The sequence below is a fragment of the Scophthalmus maximus genome, chromosome 16, assembly GCF_022379125.1.
Source record: "Scophthalmus maximus strain ysfricsl-2021 chromosome 16, ASM2237912v1, whole genome shotgun sequence".
In the NCBI taxonomy this organism is placed as follows: Eukaryota; Metazoa; Chordata; class Actinopteri; order Pleuronectiformes; family Scophthalmidae; genus Scophthalmus; species Scophthalmus maximus.
In genome coordinates, this window is record NC_061530.1 from 15,854,426 (window position 1) to 15,875,623 (window position 21,198).

Below are 21,198 nucleotides of genomic sequence, written 5' to 3' on the forward strand. Positions count from 1 at the left end.
AATGAAAGATGATGATGTTTTCTTTTCTTCTTTATTTGGCCACTGGGTGAGAATAAAGTCAGACTGACTTTACCTGCAAGTGAAATGAATTGTTTCACGAGTCCAAAGCAGGACCCGGTTTGAATAAGAAGTGCATCCTACCCTTATGTTTTTTTTATTAACGGTAATGCGAAGATACTTTTAAATAGTCGAGCAACGGCGGAGTGAACAGAAAATGCTCGAGGTGAACTGTTTGAGTAAACTGATGGTGTGTGTCGCCGCGCACTTTGTAGTCTGTAGCAGTATCAGAGCTCTCGCTTAATAATCCATATGTTTTCCCTTAAAAAGAGCCTCCTAGTCCAACAGGGGGTTTAGTCTGTAAAACGTGATGTAATGTTTACAACTTTGAGGAATGATTTTTACCTTTTTGTCCATTATTTTCCAAATGTGTTCGGCCAACCTGGAAGTTTTGTTTAAAACCCGTGTGACTCTCCGACAGCTTGGAACCGAGGAGGGAGACGAGCAGAGTCGAGCAGCCGACAGCGTCGCCAAGCTTATGTTGCTGGCAACGCTGTCACCTGCTCCATATTATACACATTTCGAAATACCAGCCACACTTGTGTGCCATCACACAAGTGAGCCTCATTCAGTATGGCCTCGGTATCTGACATTTTAAACTCCCATGCTGTGACTTTTGTGTCACTCGTCTCATTTCAAGACTGTGGGACTTGATTGTTTTAGGATCAATCTCAGCAACTTTTTTGTATGAGCTTAATGCGGTGACATTTAGGAAATGCACGATTTTCACTTGACAGTGGCTTTAAAAGAAAACAAAGAACAGCAGCAACTGTTTACATCAGTCTACAGTGGCAGTCCCGGCTGCCATACTAATTCAGAGGCCTTTTGTGACCTTGCGTGGCAATGCAGGAGGGGAAAAAAAAGTTGATTTGTTGGATCCTTTCTTAAATGTTGCCCCACACGCGCGCATGCACACACACCAAACAGAAAGACTTAGCCCTCAAGGATGAGGTGAGAATTTAGTTTTCAAAGTGCTGCTTCACATATTGTGTGAAAGACGTGGGGGCGTTTTGTGTTACAGTAATGTTCCCTCTGTGAGTTATTAAATTTTCGTCTGTGGTTTGAGTTGTCATTTAAATACAGTTATGTGTGCCCTCCTACGCTGACCGGTGGGTGTAGATGTCAGCGGATGAGCAGTCTCAGTTACAGCACAGGAACCTGCCCACACTCATTACAGCCGACAGGGGAGAAATGTTTGTAGCTCAGAACGATTGTCTTAACTGTTGTGTAGCTGTGCAGGATATAACATACATGAGTAAATCAATCAGCATCATCTTCTCTTCCTGTTTGTCCACTGTTAGGAGAATGATACAGGTTTCATGAATTATCCATATAAAGTATAGGACCCAACTGGACAGGATTAAACCCCCAAGATTGGAGAACAACTAATTAGCAATTGAAAAATGTTTTTTCATAGACCAAATATAAGCTCTGGGAAATATAGTGCCATTAGTTATAATGCTGATTGTTAGTTATTAAAAAAAAAATCCACATGTGAATTAATAATGAGAATAATCTTCTCCTGCAGTCCTCGGTGAATCGAAGCGTCTCAATCTTCACCTCGAGTCAAATTCATCTTTGCATAAGCGGCTGCTCAGCAGAGGTTTTTCCTTAAGTCTTAGGAAAGGAAAAAAAAAAAAAACGGCCCTTGAATGCCCCTAGCAACAGACTGTATGGTTCGTACACATGACACCTCATCCCTGATCACACATCTGAGATGAAACGCTCTTTTTAATTAAGCTCGATTCATGCAGCCGGTCTCCCGGCGCTGGGAGCTCGTGTGAAGTGGCTGCTGGTTCCTTCCCTGGGCGCTGTCGAGTGTGCTTAACTAAATGGAGGCTGGAGGAGAAGCTCGAGAGGTGACTGGTCCGGGTGGGCGATGTAGCATCCTGTTCCTATTTTGGCTGGAATGACATTTTTCCTGAAAAAAATAGCTTTGAAGTGGGGCGGGTCTCACTGCTGTAACGTGCCCTCACATCAGTGTGTTTAAAAAGCCTCCACTTTTAAACCAAATACAAGGCTATCATCATTAAGAACAAAAAAAAAAGAACAAACTATTAGACTACTTAGCGCTTGTGTTTTTCTGGTTAAGATGAACAAAAAAAAAAAATGCTCTTGTCAGGCAACAAATATTCAAATGGTAATGAGGAGGCTTTTGCATTTCACTTTTGAAGTGACGATTTAACTTTATCTCCCAGGAGTAATCACTCCACACACTCTCCATCTGACAGTTCTGTAGCATCTTTTTAAGCAGCTGTTCGTTCTCCAGCATGTTATTTGTCGAAGGCACTATGTGATTCGAGCCGCCTCACTGTCCCACGTGCTACACAGCGGTGTGGCCACTCAAAAGCTGCGTCTCATTGGGGCCGAGCCGCCCTATGATTTATCCCAATTCCATTTCAATTGTCTCTCCGAGGTGCCAAAGTGTCAGTTTTCAAATTTATATCTCCCCGGGGGAGGGGGATCCCCGGTTGTTTAAATAGGGGCTTGTGACTGAACCCTGATAGGTTGTCAGGTTTGCAGATGACAGGCATCCATCACCGCCGCGTAGCCATGCTTGATTGACCCTCCCACACTCAATCAAACATGGCACACGGAGCGAGGCAGCGGCGAGGAACGAAATCCCAAGAACGCCTGAGTTCTCAAAAGAGATGCCGGACGCCGTGTGAGGCGGGGCTTGGGTCTTTCTGTAAACTGCGTTTGAGCTGAGTTGCTCTGTGTTTCGCAGAATCGACAGGCAATCAACATGCAAATATGCGAGATGAAAGTTTCTCTTTTTGCCTGAAAATGAAAAGATTCACAGGTTAAATCAATAATTTTTTCCCCACAAATTAATCAGAAACTATTTTGATAATCGATAAATGTGATATGCAGTTCTGTTTTTCTGTTTCGTGACAATGAAATCAATCATTTGTCTCAGTTATGTGTAAGAATATAAAGATTTCCCATAATGCAAACAACAATGTTTCATGAGTCGCTGCCCCAACCCTGACTTGTAAATACCTAGTTTTCAAGAGAAAAGTGTAAATCTCCAAGCACACCGAAAAATGACAACACATCAGACGTCTTCGTCGAGCCCCTGATGTCGGAATCTAAACCGACTGACGTCTTGCAAACGCTGTCGCCGCTTTTTAAAAGACAATCTTTTATTTTTTGCCCTTGGGAAAAAGTGTGAGCTGTTCACAGAGCTGAGGTATACAATGCCATAATAAATTGACACACTGGCATTTTTAAGCTCTGAATTTGATAACCTGCCCAAGGTGGTCCGAACGAGCTCCACGCCAAACGTGATTAATCACATAATGATTCGTGCTCGTGTGCCTGATTTATTTTTTCATGATTAAAGTTTGAGATTTATGACTAACGCCTTATTGGTGAATTTTACAAACTGGTGTGTGTGTGTGTGTGTGTGTGTGTGTGTGTGTGTGTGTGTGTGTGTGTGTGTGTGTGTGTGTGTGTGTGTGTGTGTGTGTGTGTGTGTGTGTGTGTGTGTGTGTGTGTGTGTGTGTGTGTGTGTGTGTGTGTGTGTGTGTGTGTGTGTGTGTGTGTGTGTGTGTGTGTGTGTGTGTGTGTGCACACGTGTCTCTCCATCTCTCTTCTCTGCTTTGTGGTAATGAGTCTGTTCCGTTTGTTTTTTTTCAGTGGACCTGCTCGGCCTACTGAAGTGGCGCTCCAACACCAGCCTCCTGCAGCAGAACCTTTGTCAGCTGATGAAGGTGGAAGGCGGCGAGGTGGTCAAGGTCAGAGGGTGAAACCGCTCCTGCGCTGTGCTGATTTGTCCTTTTTTTTTTTTCCTGCCAAGTCACAAAACTGCTGTGCAGCGGAAAAACTAATCATCTTAACTCGCGTTTTTTTGTATCCCTCAACGTGAATGTCATTCATCTGCCTTTAGCATAAACAAGAAAAAAAGATCGTTCAACAGCTGGTGACATAAACAATACAGTCACACACAATAGCTAGTGTTCCTGAAAAAATACAGCCCCTTGACAGCGGTTTCTCATATAATTTCCACTCCTGGCAGAGGGAACATGCTGCTTAATATTTATTTAAATTTTTTTTGTTGATGTATAGAGTGAGGAGAGAGGGAGCACACAGCACCACACACAGCGTACAGAAGGGGAGGAGATGACCTGCTGTCATAAGTGTATGCAGGCCTTTTTAAGTGCTCAGCATGGGGCAGATGAATAAATCACTTTCAAGGGAAAGTTTTTTTTCGTGGGCGCCGGTTGGGGGGCCAGGCAGATTGCTGCGCGTCTGAAGGAATTAGTTGACCAGGTTTGATCCGATGCGACAGATGTGTCAACCACAGCTGGACCAGTTCACTAAACCACAGGTGGGGGGGGGGGGGCGATTACGCTCACCGCAACATTAGCTCCCGATCACTCCGAAAAGCGCTCCAAGGCCGCCTGTGCACAATTAGGTGACATTTGCATTAAGTTTAGATCATGAATAAATCCTAGTGGGGTTTTAAGAGATTCCAATTGAGTTTTTATTCCCATAAATAAAAACAATTCCCCATGAGTGAACACGCCACTCCTCCCTCATATCCGTCATGCCCTCTGAATGCTCTTAAGATTGAAGTGTGCGTCACACTTCTCGCCGTGCATGTGTGTTTGTTTTGTCATTGGGAACATGATGAACGTCATCCATCCTGCGGTGACAGACCAGGTACAGCAAGAGAGAGAGAGAGAGAGAGAGAGAGAGAGAGAGAGAGAGCGCGCGCGAAGGCTCCGTTTCAGACACGTTATACATCTGTTTTCTCGTTGCCTCGGAATTGGCTGAGTAAATGGAGCATGTTTCCCCAGAGACGCAGGGTTGTATAGTTACTGTTTCTTGAGGTTCCGCTGACGGGGGAGTTATTACTGTCTTTCATAGAACCTAATATCGGCTCATGTAAACAGCTGTAAAGGTTACTCGATGGGCAGCACGCAGCGTTGTCTGAGCACTAGTCGTTTGGCTGATGTTTTTTTTTCCATTTTATATTTTTTGTGATTTTGACTTGACGAATGAAGAATTCAAGTATCATTGGATTTACATCCTGATGGTTATATGCTAGTATTATATTGGAAACATGTAAATATACAAAATATTTCAAGTTGAACAAAATATGTTGTAACTGTTCCACGTTTTATAGAGGTTAGAGAGAGTTAATCGATTAATCGATCGGTAATCGACTACAAAATAAATCGCCAACTATTTTGATAATCAATTAATCTGTCAAAATTCTACTATGTCAGCTTCTTAAATGTGAATATTTTCTGGTTTCTTTGCTCATCTATGACAGTAAAGTAAATGTATTTTGTGTGTTGACAAAACAAAACTTCATCTTGAGAGTTGTCACCATTTTATGGATGTTTTGTGGACAAAACAACTAATCGATTAATCAAAAAAATTATTTGACGGATGAATCGATAATTAAAGTAATCGTTAGTTTCAGCCCTAATGTTTTATGTTACCTTTTTTTGCACTGGACTTCAATTTCTTAAAACAAAAAAAGGGATTTATATAGTGACATCGCTTTATATTTGCATGTACAGTAGCAGCCCTATTTAATAACTAATATCAGTACGAAAATTATTTGAGCTGTCATCCACCTCTCTTTGGGATGCAGTGGTTCGTCGAACAATATTCCCAGCTGCAGATTTTCCGCTTCTCAAAAAACTCTTGAAGTCGTGCAAGAAGTTAATTTATCACTTAACTGTCACCAGCTGGATATGAGATGTCCTTCCCGATCAGAAGGAAATCGTCATCAATTTGATACTGATATGAAAGAGCAGTTCTGTCATTTTGCAATGAGACTGAAACTTTCCATATGCATGTTTTTTGTTTTGTGTAGGTGCCATATTTCATCACTGTCCCGCCTCTGTCATTCTAGTTTCTGCAAGACACTCTGGACGCTCTCTTCAACATCATGATGGAGAACTCCGACAGTGACACTTTCGACACTTTGGTGTTCGACGCCCTGGTGAGTTGAGAAGCAGACGATGGCAGCACGGAGTAATTCACACCAGCAGGGGATTGTCGTTGGCGCAAATAAACATTTAGACACATTTCATTCTCAGATTCAAATGTGAGTGTTTTTAGGGTCTTTCATACGCTGCACCCTTTTTTTTGATGGTCGCCTCTGCTGTTGGATCTACCTGTTTTCTGTCCTGAGCTGTAATTCAAGAGTAGTTTACAAGTTTGTTCCTGGGGAGAACTGTAAATCAATGAGGTAACATATTAATGTCATAGTTTTTCCTTATGATGGGTATGTTTGAGCATGATTTATTGCTTCAAACCGTAATGCACCTGTAACATAAGAAAACGAACCAAGTCACAAACATGTGACAGTGAATTACTTTGTACTTTGAATACCTCCTGAGGGTGCGTTTCTTCCGCTGTTGAGTTCAGATATCGACAGACCTCTCCAGCAGTTCTCCACAATGGCTAACTATGGATGTCATACTTTAGGCAATGAGTTCAATTCAATATTCTTTTCATCCAATTTGCTGGACAGAGCCAAAACAATAGGAAAAAGTGCCACTGTCCAAATGACTAAATGGCTGCGCTGCACGCTGTAGCTCCCAAACTGTTAGTTAGTTGCATCTCATGTGGAATCCCTGCCGTATTGATCTGCATGCCTTTGTAATGCCAGGGTAGCCTTTTCATTCCAGTGGTTTGTCTTGCCATTATACGTTTCCTGCAGAGTGGAAGCAGCAGGAAGAAGATCTTGGGAAAGGCAAAAAATAAAAAATAAACCCGTTGAATGTTTTTCATTACATAACTTGATAAAAATATCTGGCAGAATCCTTTCTAGTATGTCATAGCCTAACATGGGGTACATCTCTGAAAGGCAGTTTTCTCGTTCAGAGAAAGGAGGTAGAAACTGTGTTGTTGGGCATCCTACATAAACCGCTGGCTAGAGAATTGCGAGAAAAAATGGCTTTCTGCTCGAATGGAATCTTGTTTAATTTCCCAGTTTATTCCAGTATACTGAGTAATGACGGACACTTTTCAGCACCGTGAGCCATGTGGTTTACATTTTAATGAACAGGTCTGTTTTCTCTGACAGGTGTTCATAATCGGCCTCATAGCCGACAGAAAGTTCCAGCACTTTAACCCTGTCTTGGAGACCTACATACGAAAGCATTTCAGCGCCACACTGGCGTACATGTGAGTCACTCACACTCTTTACAAATGAGCCCTCGGCATTTGACGAAGTGATTGTAAGTTTTGTCCACGCTGTCTGTCTGTCTGTCTGAATGTGTTCGTAGGAAGCTGACCAAGGTTCTGAAGAACTACGTGGACAATGCAGAGAAGCTGACGGAGCAGCTGCTGAAGGCCATGAAGGCTCTGGAGTATATCTTCAAGTTCATCGTCCGCTCCAGAGTCCTCTTCAACCAGTACGTCCTTGATGCGCACACAGATAATATGCACATGATACAGATTAATATTTATATATATATCAAGAAGACAAAGATTAAAGAGCACCGTCAGCAGGGGCATTGTTGCATCGACGTCTATGAGTAGAAAAAGACTCGCAAATGCCCAACTGTTTCGTAACGTTATGAAGCGAATGAAAAAAATCAATGTTACATGCTTTTTTGACTGTTATCCACAGTACGGTGCTGCGGTTTGGAATAAAGTTTGGTGAAACAACCTTTGCGTCAGGTAAAATCTAGGGATGTATTGATAACCGGCTGTGAGGATGTTTAAATGGATGATAATGTTGTCGAGCTGCGGAATGAAGCCGCTGGTGGCCGAGGGGCTGATGTACGATCCTGGCCTAATTGAGTGTGCAGAGTTTGATTGGTTTTCTGTCCGATGTCTAGAGGACGCTCCGTCCTTCACTTCACCCCCGCAACGTCGTTCTGCACTTCAGATGTTCTCGTTCACAGTGTGTGCTGCGCGTGTGCAGTTGTTGAAGCGCTTTTCTTTGGTTGGTTGCTGAGGTCGACTCGGGGTTTGAGATTCCTCTGAACCATGAAGTTGTGGCTACGTCCACATTACTGCGTTTTCTTTTTAAAACGCTTCACTGCTGCTGCGCTTACTCCTGGCGTCCACATTACTGTATTTTTGAAGATGGAGACGTTTGGAAACATTGCTCGCCCACGTTTGAAAGCCATATTTTTTTTTGCAGGCAACCAACTGCAGAGTAGACAATTTAGTTCCTGTTTACACACATGCTCGGTGTCCGTGAAAGGTCGCGTGATACACAATTTCAGGTGTTTGGGTGTGGACAATGATTACTCCTGATACGGAGCTAAAAGATTCTGGAATTTCCAAGTTTGGGATCAATAAAGTAAAAATATTTATCTATTTATCTGGTATGCTTGATCGTCTCAGTTTTTAAACGTTGATTAAAACACTGTTGTATAGTTGAAACCCGTTCTGGCCACGTCAGCAGGTTTCTCATTGTCGGTCAGCAGAACATTTCCATCAGTGTCAGAGGAGACACTCTAATCTCGCCAGTTTTTGTCCCCTCGACTCGAGAGTGGTGTGGCTGTCAGGAGCTTGCTCTGCTCCTCGGTGCTGTAGGTGAGAAACGGCGATGAGTAATTGTTGCGGGAGTTCTGCCAGACGGATGCCTCTGATCCCATGATTTCTGTAAAAACCCTCAACGGAGACTGTCCCTGGACCATGTAATACCTGCGGACCCGTGAGAGATTGTGGCATCACAAAACCCCACCTCTGTGGAAGAAAGCCAGTCAAATCTGATGCAGGCGGAGCAATCACCCCTCTCGGACCTGCCTTCCTCTGCTTCAGTGTGCTTTTTCCTCCCAAATCCTTTTGTTTTGTATCTGAGTGGTTGACACACTTAATTACTTTGCGGCGAGCACAATGCAGATCATTTACAGTTAATACCCTGCTTGTGGAGATTTATGAGCTCTGCAAGTGGAATAAATGCATTTGAATTTGTGTGTGTGTTTGTGTGCGTGTGTGCGTGTGTGTGTGTGTGTGTGTGTGTGTGTGTGTTCGGAGGAAGCCCTGCTTTGTGTTCCCACGCACGTAGAAATGTGTGTTTTTCGTCCGTCGTTCTGTGCTCATTGGATTTTCAATGCCACAATTTGCCGGGCAGCATTTACTCCACGCAACCAAACTAACAGAAGAGACATTTTTAATAATAATAGTCCCAGACAGATTAGAAAGTAAAGTCAGTGAACCCTTACACGGCATTCGCTTTCCGCTCCTCATATCATATTCCAGGAGAGTCATTAGCATAGATCATTAATTTTTCTGATTTTATTTGTTTCCACATGAAAGCAGGCAGGTGCTTCAGGGTCTTGTCATGTTGTTTTAAATGCTAATCTGGCTGGCAGCAAGCGCGATGTCTGTGGTTCTGATCCAAGAACATTTGCATTTGATAACGCACACGGGCCATTCTGTTGGCTGCTTTGAATCATTTAACAGGGACTCGTCAAACTCTTGTCATTTTCCACTGCAGGCGGGGCTGTTTACACGGGGATGAAACAAACAACAGCCTTGTGATCGTCTGCCAATGTAATTCTCTACTTCGTCTCCTCCCAGGCTCTACGAGAACAAAGGCGAGGCCGACTTCATGGAGTCCTTGAGGAACCTTTTCACATCCTTTAATGAAATGATGCACAGTAATTCAGAAAACACCGTCATGGTGAAGGTAGGCTGAATATCACACAGGTCTGACTGCATGCTATCACCGAGACTCGGTGCCAAGGAAAATGTGCTGCCGTGTGAATAGTAAATAACTGCTGCCACGTGAAAAGTAAACAAATCTGCTGCGTGAATAGTAAATAAATCTGCCGTGATTTACTTTGGATGACACGCTCTGTAATCGGAGATGCACGTGTTTTCTTGTTCGCAGCTTTTTTTAAGACGTAAACGTTTTAGTGCCCTCTGCCCATTGATGGTCTCTATGTCCTGCACATTTGTTTTCTTCACCTTTGTCACTTCTTAATTCTTCAATCTCATGTTCTCTCCACGAAAAGTAGGGCTGCACATAAATGTAAAATTATGTATAATTAAATAGATGATTAAAGGAATATGTAGGAATATATATATTTTTTTCAACCCTTGCCTTTCAGATTTATCTTCCATCCACACATGTATGTTTGTCCTCTGTTGGTTTCTCTTGGCTGTCTGCGCCTGTATATATGTGTTTGTGTTTTTCCTCTCCCCTTTTCACTCTGACCCTGACTGTCCTGTGGTCTGGGGCTCCTCTGGCCTTCTGCTCTTTAGCTGCTCCTTAAGGTATTTACTTCATGGCCTTTCCCCCTCTGCTTTTAATCTCCCTCTATTGTGTTTCCATCTTATTTTCCTTAATGTCAAACTGTGTGACTACACATTTGAAACAAACACGCATATATATATACAAATATATATTTTCAAATCACACACATGCTCATTTACACACGCCGATGCTTAGAGAGATAACGTAATCACTGGGCACGTGCACATTGGCACACCTACAGTAGATCCATGTGCACACTCAACCGTAGGAGAAGCTCAGGAGTCAATTAGGAGTCAGTTGCTGTGTAATTGGGTGAGATATTAGCTTTACAGTCGGTAAATTAAAAACTGATCTTGAGGAACGGGCATGAAAGCAAGAAATCCTGGTTCCTTCCCTGAGTCCGCCCTTGTGGAAGCGCGGTGACGGGTGGAAAGCTAATGAGCGGTCCCCAGCATACATCACATCCGAATCCCGGTGAACATCTGGACGTAGTGGCACTCGCGCAGAGGAAAACTTTGATAAACACACCCACGCAGACACATGCTTCTGGTGACTGTGTGGCACTTAACAGTACACAGTCCCACACAACAAGTAAGAGTTTGGTTGTTGCCTAAAACAGATCAAAAAAGCAAAAAAAAAACCAGTCAAATTCTGCACAAATGGCCTCTTCAGTGAGTAAACAGATGGAGTTTGCTTTTCATCGGAAAGAGCCAGGTTTACTTACTGAAGCATCTTTGAAATGCATGTTTCACTCTCCCTAACTCTTTCTGACTGCGTAGTGGGCTGAAGGTGCTGAGCTACGCATATTTAAATAAAAAAAGTCTAATCAGATGAAAGCAGATTAAAGGTGGATTTCATTTCCAGGTCATGTCTGTATCCGTAATTATTAAGTAAAATATCCTGTTTTGCTCTGAATTCAATCTCTGCTGGGGGACGTAGAGATCATTGAAGCCCTTTCTCACCAACCAACCTCACGTAAACCTTGCCTAATTATCCGTTGCATAGTTTCACAAATAAACCACGCACAATCACAAACGGTGCATTGTAGCAGGCGACGTCCAGCGCGCTTAGTCTTTTTACGGCCAATAAACCCTCTGTGAGATCGACTGTCACTGCTGCTAATTTGCACAGATGTTGTATAAACACCCCAACCCACCCTGGGCTGGCATTTAGCAGCAGTCAGTTAGGGAGGAAAGTGTCGGCTCGGTTAATCAATCCCATTATTAATGGTCGGCGCCGTAATCAGCCACCGGGTGCAAGCACTTGATGACTTTATTATAGTATCGATGGGTGAATGCAGATCCTATCTGGCTGTGTCTGTCAAAGTATCATTAATGGAGGTCTTCCTTTCGTCCCCAGTTTATTTTATTAGGATTCACACCATTCCCTGCCCTCAAGGAGACTGAATACAAATAAATCAAGACGTGCACCTAGCAAGAGACTACAGAGGAGTTCTAAAGCTGTAGTTTCTTTGGTTGGCTTGTAAATAGAAAGTGGAGTTGTAGCAGTATTTTGTAAGTTTTGTCTGTTATTGATTGATAAAGTGTACTCCAAAAAAATTCAGTACACAAATACAGTAGAAGAAATTCAATGCCTTTTAATTTTCAAAGTCTGGTGAAACAGATTTGCTCCCATACATCAGCTGTTGAACAGAAGGAGGACACAGAATAAGCTTAATGAAGCCACAAAACTCATTTACACTTCGCTGCACACTCAATTCCCCCCTCACATGTGGAATCACATAATAAGGGATCAAGTATTACTAAATATTAATCAATTAAGAAATGAACTACACATGAAAATAATCTCGTCGCGTGTCTTTTGTTCTTCTGCTACCAAGGGTGCTGCACTGAAGTACATTCCCACCATTGTCAATGATGTCAAGCTGGTCTTTGATCCCAAGGAGCTAAGGTAATTTCATATGATGTGCCACATTATTATAATCTCAGAGAAACGTCTACATTGAAAGCTCTGAGAAATGAAAGGAAGCAGGATGACAGTGCCCCGCATCCACACAGCAGGAGGTGTCTCTGAATATGTTTGAGTATGAAATGTATTTGAATCATAGGCTACGGCTTTTGAACTGATGTGTTAGAAAGGCCTCTCCAACACCAGCAAAACAGCTAAGTGGTTTTCAGACATGAACTCCGGAGAATGTCCGGAGCAACATTTGCGGTCATTTGCGTTCTCACATACAGCCCCTCTGGAAAAGTCCCGGAAAATGTCCGGACTTTGGAGAATGTCTGAAAGTGGCTCAATAATGAAAGAGCACAGATTTAGCCTCTAACGTCCTTTTTGCTGGGAATGAAAGGAGAGTTAAAAGTTGTTTCCCACCCCCCGATGCGTCCAGCTTGAATTAAAATTTTATGTTTGACTAACAAGCTGAAGGGATATTGCGCCGCTTTAAAGACTTGAAAGCTCTGTTTATGCGATTGTCTGGCTCTGCCACCTTAGGCAGTTCTTTTTTTATTCAACAGCTCAACATTCACTGGCTGCACTGTGACGGGGCACCGGTTGAACGTGCTCCGGTTTCCTTGGAAACCAATTGAGCGCTCCACTCAAGTGTCCATTTCAGTTAATGCCGTGTACCGTGAATGTCATCCGCCTGTCGCTTAGTGCATGTCTTAGTAAATGACTTCACATGCTGAAGTGAAGTACCAAGGTGTAAAAACAAAAGTGAACATAATAACTAAAAGGCCTGATCTTCAACTGAATGACGTTTTCTCATGTGTAGTAATTAATGGGCTGTAAATTCCATATGACCTTCAAAACCTTTGGCCAAAAATGTATGAATAAAATTTAGACTGTTCCAAAACTAATTTTTGAGACGAGATGATATTACATTTGTGAAAAATGCTTCATGGACGTGCCCTTGATCGTACATGAATGTTTTTAATCTGGTCTTCTAAAAGGACACCGCTCAAAGACCAAATTAATGACCAAATTTATGGAGTATTATACAAAAAATGATGTGAGGAAAGCTTATCAAATACAGTTTTCTTTGAAAACATATTTGTCTTAAGTTTTGTTCAAACATTTTATAATATTTAAATATGTAGTTCAGACCAATGAGGTCATACATGATGATGGAGCTCTCTCTGGATCTTAAAATATGACTCCATATTCCTAGTTTCTAAATTTGTCAAAAACAAAGAGACACCTCTGTTTGAGCAAATGTGTAAAGGGGAACTCCTCCATTGTTCCAGCAAATATTTTATCATCAGAAACACCCGTGACACTGTGATGTAGGAATTTTTCTAGGCCATGAAATGATTCATTTGCGAGCACTAGGCAGGTAGCCCTTTACATTTGCCCATATCCAGCCCCTGGGTTCCTGCCATTTCCACAGCAGATTTTGGGCCACACAAGACCAACAAGTCCTGTACTTTCTGTCTAGCGTACCATCCACGACGCCTCTGTTCAGCTCTGACAGCTTCCTCGACTGGAAATGTTTTTTCCTCCAGATTTAATTCTCCATTTGTAGGATGTTGAAAATAATTGACTGATGACCTCCCTGCACTCCCTCCCAGCACTGTGCTGCCAAAGGAAACCATATTTTACCCAGTTATAGGAGTTAAAGCATCAAGTGCGCAGTAAAACACCAGACCTGGCACGTTTGTGGAGCTGCAGAGACAGTTTGGACCGCTATCAATAGACGTTAATATAATTACTTGATCCTACCTGTCTTGGTTGTCAGTTCCAATGAAGTTAATAATATATAGTATCTGTGTTGAAGGTACTTGTTCCAAAAATGTCCACCTATTATTATTTTCAGTAACAACGAGGGGAGACAAGATAATGAGCAGATGCTTTGCCCTCCTCTCTGTAACTTTTTCCCTTCTCCTTGAGCCTCAGTTTGCCAGAATAAAAATCAGCTGCCCTCGTCAGTGAGGACAAGACCATTATGAGCTTTATACGTCTGCATACATTTTTCTTTCGGGCTCTGCTCAGTGCTTATAGTTTAGATTTTTCTTAACTACATGTTGGCTCTCTGGGGAAAAAAAAAAGAAGAAGAAAAAAAGTAATTAGTTTAAAAGTATTAAGTTGAATATTGTGCCTTGGTGTGCAAGGTTGTATAGAATTAGAATGACTAAGTCAATAGCTTTGTGAGACACAGAAGCAACATTAAAGTCTGCTGAAGCCAAGGGAGGTGAAGGTCGCACACACCCACTGATTAGTCTCTTCATCAGGACTGTGTGGGCGCACAGGCCGTGCTCGATTGACTTTCCTTTCACTCAGCTGTCTGTTTTGTTCAAACTGTTGAGGTAATTTAGGCTTTCAGAATTTTGATTGTATGAAACCATAGCAAGGTACCTTAACTCGGAGCAGGTTCCTCATGAAAAAATGACTGCATGGATTCAATATTTTATTTAAATTATATATAAGTGTAAACTGTGGTTTTAAAACTGAAAAATGAGATTTAAACTTTTAGATGAGATGATTATTTCTGCCTTTCAATGCATTTTGAAAGATTTAGTGCTCTGATATTCCATGCTTATTCCAACCATTTGTGCTCATTGGATATTTTTTTCAGGGGCTTAATGAAAAGAATAAATCCTCAGTTTTCATGAATAATTTCTATGAGCAAACTCGATTTGCTGCTGAAGGCCATTAGATGTGGCTGAAAATGTCCAATAAAGTTTCTTTCAGACATGCACTTGAGTCCTGACATTTCCCTAAAGGGGCCTGTGTGTGAGAAAGCAAATGTCGCTCGGTACACTTCCGGAACTTTTCCTAGTAGTCCCCTGGAAATATTCACTCGCTGTAGTTCACCCAGACGCCAAACCCTCGCCTAAATGTTCTGGAAATTTTCCTGCTGTTGTGAATGCATCTGACTTGGACAGTCTTCAAATGTGAATGACAAACTCATACATTTTTCTAACATTTTCCATGTTTGAAAACAGCTTACGAGTAAGTTACATTTTATGTTACAATAGTGATATATTTTGTGATATAAATACATTTTATGGATATTTATCCAGGAAAAATGTAGATAAAATAATAGATAAGAAAAATATTTTGGGCCAATCAGTACCAGAGAAATAAAAGAACTTGAACAGTTCCTACGGGTTAGTCAACAAATCTCTATTGTCTCATGCTATAAGTTGAAGTACCTGTGAGGGTTTGCAGAACCTTTTAATTGTGTTTTGAATGACTGCTCGTAGTTGGACACAGTCAAATCGAAGATGCCCGATGAGTTTGACCTTTCTTGTCTCCTTATTGTCTCCGCAGCAAGCTTTTCACCGAGTTCATCGTCAAGGTTCCTCCGGGTCGCCTGGTGAAACAGAAGCTCGACTGTCTGATTGACATTGTTCACAGTGATCTCTTTACTCATCACGGTGAGAGCTCACACACACACGCACGCTGAACTCAATGTTCTTCACCGCATGCACCTTCGCTCACGGTGAATATAGGCAATCACACACACCACCTGCCTCCCCGAGGCAGCCCAGTGGGAGCCCACTTTAAAGGTCACTTGTGAGGTGTAGTGGAAATCCCCCTTGTTAGCTGGTTAGTTTAACATACCCACTGCTAAAATCACCTAGTCTGTCAGAGAATATCAGTATTACCGTCAACCCAGTCTTCAAGCTGCTGCTCTGCCTTTTATTCTCTCTTTCTTTTTTTTTTACTGTTTAATCCCCTCTTCCTTAAATATGTACGTCTGGGAACTTCCGTTCTCGTTTTCCCTTTCCTCACCCCACTAGCGACACACCGAGGTCGGGTTGTAGTCATGTCCAATCTGAAGGGGAAGGCATGTAGAGAGATGCCTAATGAGAACCTGAGCCTCCTGTGCCTGCGGCAAACTGCAGACAAGGCCCTGCTGCAGTGACGGTCCCGGGCCAAGCACTTTGCTTGAGGCAGCGGTCCTCTGAGGCCCATGTTAGGTTGGATTTAGAGACAAACACGCACACATACTGGTCTGTTTGTGGTAAATTAGATGCAAAGTTCCCAGCCCAGTAGAATAGCGACAGTGATTAAATGTGGCGGCCTGGGACGACACATGCCCCAGAGCGGTCGACGAATGTAAAGGAGATAGTGGACAACAGTTTCTCTCTGCCTCCGTCGCCGGCAGACATTTAGTTCACTAATGAATTTGTACACGGTGTAATAGGGAACTTTGCCATATTGAATAATCTCTGATATTGAACACGGCGCAGTGTAAATGTCTTTGCCTTCAACTTAATGATCCAGCCCTTTCATACTTTAGCGACATAAAATTATCTGATCGGTGGTTTGGCCAGTTTAGTGAAGGGCAGCGCTCAGCGTGTGGTTGGTGCTTCGGTCATCACTATTGATCTGTTGGTGTAATTGTGGACCAGCCGGCCTCCCTGATGCGCGCGAGTGTGTGTGGCTTGCTGATCAGCAGCGGGACTTGTTGCTGCGATGTAGATATGGACTGGCCCCGCTGCTCAGCTGTCGGTTCCAGTAGTGTTTGAGGCGCTTGTGTGTTTTCAAATAGGGGAAAACCGGTGGTGGAGAGATCTTAACTGCCAAGTGAATCTATATCCTTCCCACATCAGAACGAAGTTGAGCTCGATGTTGAGATGTTTTAGTACAGATACTTACCACTGCAATGAGCAAATAAGTTAGCCAAGCAGTTTTAAGCGCAAATGCCCTCGCTCATGGGGCACATCGGGACTGATTCATCATCATATTTTCTTCCTTCCTGAAAGGAAAAAATTTTGTACTGAAATTCTTGGAGCAAATGAATATCCAGACGGAGGCATTTACCTTGATACTCAACCGTCAATATGGGGTTCCTTTGCCGTCTACACATGCTCATCATTATGCATTGAATGTGTTCACTGATGGATGTGTTTTCTGTCCTGTAGGCTGCACAATCATTAACATATTGGCAGTTTCTATGCTGCAGCATTTTCCTGAAATAGTATTTTTCAGTCCCCGATGGGCATATGTCTATTCTAAATGACAATTTTAGAGAATAGGATGACATCCCTTTCTCCATGGGTTTCATCTATGAAGTTTAAATTTTGAAATGCCGTATGTTGAATTTGATCAGTGCGAATACACAGGTCCCTGCTGCAGATGTAAGCTTAATGAACTCAGAAAAGAGGGAAGTTTTTTATTTTATTTTGGGTTGTCTCACCTCCACTGTTGATGATATAAAAGGAGACAGTGCGACCGATGCATAAATCACTTGCAAATGGTCTCATTGGGAGAGAACAAATGTGTCAGCTGCTGTAGCGTTCTGTGTTGAAGGGCAAAATCACTGCAGCGGCTAAAATCTGTTTGCGCTGGAAGTTTGTGGAGGGCACTCATGGCCCGGCTAGATAGTTCCAGTCTGCTTGTCCTGCTCCCACCCTGCAACTAGTGTGTTTGTGTGTGAGTCACTGAGTGTGTATGTATGTACAGCATGTATGTGCTGCTCCCTTGTCTATGTCCGTTTAGGAGTCTGTGTCTGTGTGTGTGTGTTTTGAGTTTTGGAGGAAGCACAAAGAGATTGAGGACTGAAGCCCTGTAAAAACAAGGTATTAAACTCCACACAATGCAAATTGATTATTAGGGATGGCAGAGTCTATAGGTGGAATACTGGTCCAAAGGGAAATGGATAGATCGGGATAGATCCTAATGACTTTGGTGATTCTGCAAGCTTTCATCTATCAAAGCCAGTGTGACACAATATCCACGTATCCAAACCTTCAGTTCCTGAAAGGATATTGGTTTGTTTCACGGGTAATTTGCCGTGGATAATGATTGTCCTCATATTCTGGATTTTGAAGACTCTGGATTCTGGATTTTGATGACTCTCAACAGACATTTGCTGAGGAAAAATACATAAACGTACTACAATACCCTTTGAAATACACAATCTTAATACAGTGATTTCACATGGATGCCATATTTAATTTGATAAACTATTTTAAGGCTTATTATTTCCCTATAATTAATTTTGCATTTGGATTATTAAGAGCAGACTAGCAGCTATGCAAGATTTGCCAGATCTGAAGATTTCAGATTTTGCAGCTTTGGAATTTGTTGTATGAAGGGATGAAAGTATTGACTCTTCCTTTCTCCGTCCGTCCCCACCCGTTACTGCTCAACTTTGCATGCAGTCCCATAATGGTGCGATCGGAGAAGGTGGAGCTCGGATTGGATTCATATTCAATATCCCCGCGTATTGTTTGTCATTCGGCTTTGAGCTCTATCGCTAATTGGCAAAGCTTTGTTTTTGTGTGTGTGTCTCTGTTTTGATGAGCTTATTAAAGCAGTACCGTTATATGTGAAGCAGAGACATGGTATTGATTTTGAATTGGAATCCATTGTTGGGTGGCCATTTGGAGCGGCGATGTCTCTCCACCTTGTCAATATAACTGTTGCTATTTGAAGACTGCTGCTGTTTGTGTGGTCTGCCACAGTATCAGTGACGCTTTCACTCAGTGAACTGCTCTTTTGTTCTTATTTTCTTTAAGTCCCATATTTTACTTATTAGATATTTTATTTGAAGTTGCCATATCCATAAGGATATATATTTGTTGTTTTCAACACTAAAACAATATGGGACCTTTAAGATGACATTAATATCAGTACTCAGACTTTTCTGTTTGAGAAATATCGCCCTTCAGTAAGAGCAGGCTTCATATATCTTTCTATGGGCTTGTAGAGGACGTATCATTTTTATTTACATAGTATATTACATGTAGCATTAGATAGAAACCTATTGTGATCACTTTCCTCTCTATAAATCCATAAAACATTCACTTAAGCCCCTAACCGTTACTCCCCATATTCTAATTGAAGCAGTCGAACTCTATGCCTTAAATATGATCAACACACACGTACATGTACACATGTGCCAATAAGATTGGAATCAGAAGGTTTAATAAAAAGTATGACAATTTTTATGGTAGACTGCCTTCGGTTTACCTTCCAGGAAAATACTTTCTGGCTTATAGCTTCTGTCCTCCATGTCCATTTGCCAACCGAATTCTCTAACCTCCATGTATGGAAATTCGCGGAACTATTAACTTTTGGTTCGTTTGATTGTTTTTTTGTTTGTTTGTGTTGAATTAAAACAAAATTAAAAGGTTTGATTTTCACACCAGTACAGCCACAGGTGTTACCTGCTGGGGTGGTGATAGATGAGGTGCTTTGAATTTCTTTCAACTTCCTGATTATTTCAAAGGAGTTTTTTGATAGTTTTTTTCTGTGAAAATATTATGGCTGTGTTTGACTATTGTCATGACATTCATGCAGTAACTTATGATTTTTTTAAAACTTTGCCACATTTTAATAAATATCTTCACTGTTTACATTGTTTTAATTTAATCCCCTGAGCGGCGAGGAAGCCATTAACAAGATGCGTGCGTCGACATCTACAGTGTGTCGAGAGCATATGCTTGCTCTTGCCTCGTGCGATCTATCATCTGCTCCTCATGTTGAGCGGCCTCGTGAATGTGTGTGTGTGTTTGTTCGCTGCCGTCCCTGCAGATTGCCGTGAGATCCTCCTGCCGCTGATGACAGAACAGCTGAAGTTCCACCTGGAGAAGCGGGAGGAACCGAGGGCCTGCTGCCAGCTGCTGAGTGACATCCTGGAGGTGCTCTACAGGAAGGATGTGGTGAGGCTCAGCTACTTATTTTTCCCTCTGGGATAAACAGAAGCATAACAAGGGAATCCGTCCACCCCCCCCCCCCCCCCCCCCCCCCCCCCAATTTATAAGCATCATATTTTAACTGTGCTTATTTTCCCAAATAGTTACTAATAACTTAATAAATTTTATTGCTGTGCATGTCCCGAAAGCAGATTTTTCAGCGGTGTCTGTTTACTACCCCCTGAATTTGGCCGTGCTCAGTAATCCATCACAATTTTCAACATGCTCCAAGAACATGCCGATGAGCTATGCCCCACCCCCCTCGTGTTTAAGACCCAGAAAAGCTTGTAATTATGTAGTTTGAATGATAAGGTTGAGCAGTCATTCACAAAGTTATTTATGTAAATGTCAAATTTAATACATTTGTCATTATGAGTAAATCTCATCATTGTTATTCTAATGAATTCATTTAATTTGTTTCAGTCTCAGAGAACCCCCCCTCCCGAAAAACTAAAACAAACGTCTACTCGTTTTTGCAAAAACATATTTTTTTCACTCTGGTCCAGTAAAACTTGTATACAACTGCATTCTTCTATTTGACTGAGGACAATGATTGGTATAATGCATTCCGTAGCCCCTTACCCTGACCTTAACCATCACACCTAATTGCCTAACCCCAACCCTAACCGTGACCTAATTCGAACCCTGACCATACAACCAAGTCTTGACCCTCAAACAGCCCTTTGAAAGGTGTGTCAGAAAGTGAGGACCGGCCGACTTTCCCCAAATGTTCTCCCTCCCCACGTCTTGAATCATGGTCCTTACAAAGATAAATGAGGTACATGTCCTCACAATTATGGTTTGCCCATACCCAACCCTTTTCCTAACCTAAACCTAATCTAGGGTTAGGGTTAGTCTTACTGCTCAAACAGCAGGAAATGTCCTCACTTTTCCAAAATTTCCTCACAAAGATGGTTTGGGGCAAAAATTCACAACTACAGAAAGACACGCACACACACGCACTGATACTCAGTTGCTTCCTGGGTGTGCTTCATCCTCTTCCATGCCCTGACTCCTGACATCCTCCCTCAGGCCCCCTCACCATTGATCACCACAGCCCGGCCCCCCACACTCCACTCTGCGAGGGATTATCCACCACGCCCATTTGTTCGGGCTTTAACACACCGCGTCGTGCGTGCATATATCGCCCTTTTCCTCTCACTGCCTGGCTCCTGTACATACTGTGTCTGTGTGGCTCTCCGCACTTCCGTCGTCGAATTTAATGTGCATGTAGATAAGGAAATGAAGATGATATAAAAGAAACCATCGTGGATACGTCTGTCCACTGGAGTTTCCAAGTTATCAAGCGACTTAAACCTTGTTAGGAATGAGGATCTCATT

General features: G+C 42.4%; 1 protein-coding gene across 2 annotated transcripts in view; it reads left to right on the forward strand.

Moving 5' to 3' along the window:
- The window catches only part of dock1 (dedicator of cytokinesis 1), a 156,985-nt gene that overhangs the window by 38,562 nt on the left and 97,225 nt on the right, over window positions 1–21,198 (forward strand). For both annotated transcript variants that reach the window (XM_035613879.2, XM_035613880.2), the window contains exons 19-26: window positions 3,700–3,797; window positions 5,933–6,022; window positions 7,112–7,212; window positions 7,314–7,442; window positions 9,568–9,676; window positions 12,087–12,157; window positions 15,479–15,585; window positions 19,697–19,824. In XM_035613879.2, coding sequence (XP_035469772.1) covers window positions 3,700–3,797; window positions 5,933–6,022; window positions 7,112–7,212; window positions 7,314–7,442; window positions 9,568–9,676; window positions 12,087–12,157; window positions 15,479–15,585; window positions 19,697–19,824 — 833 coding nt within the window. The remainder of the gene's footprint in view (window positions 1–3,699; window positions 3,798–5,932; window positions 6,023–7,111; window positions 7,213–7,313; window positions 7,443–9,567; window positions 9,677–12,086; window positions 12,158–15,478; window positions 15,586–19,696; window positions 19,825–21,198) is intronic.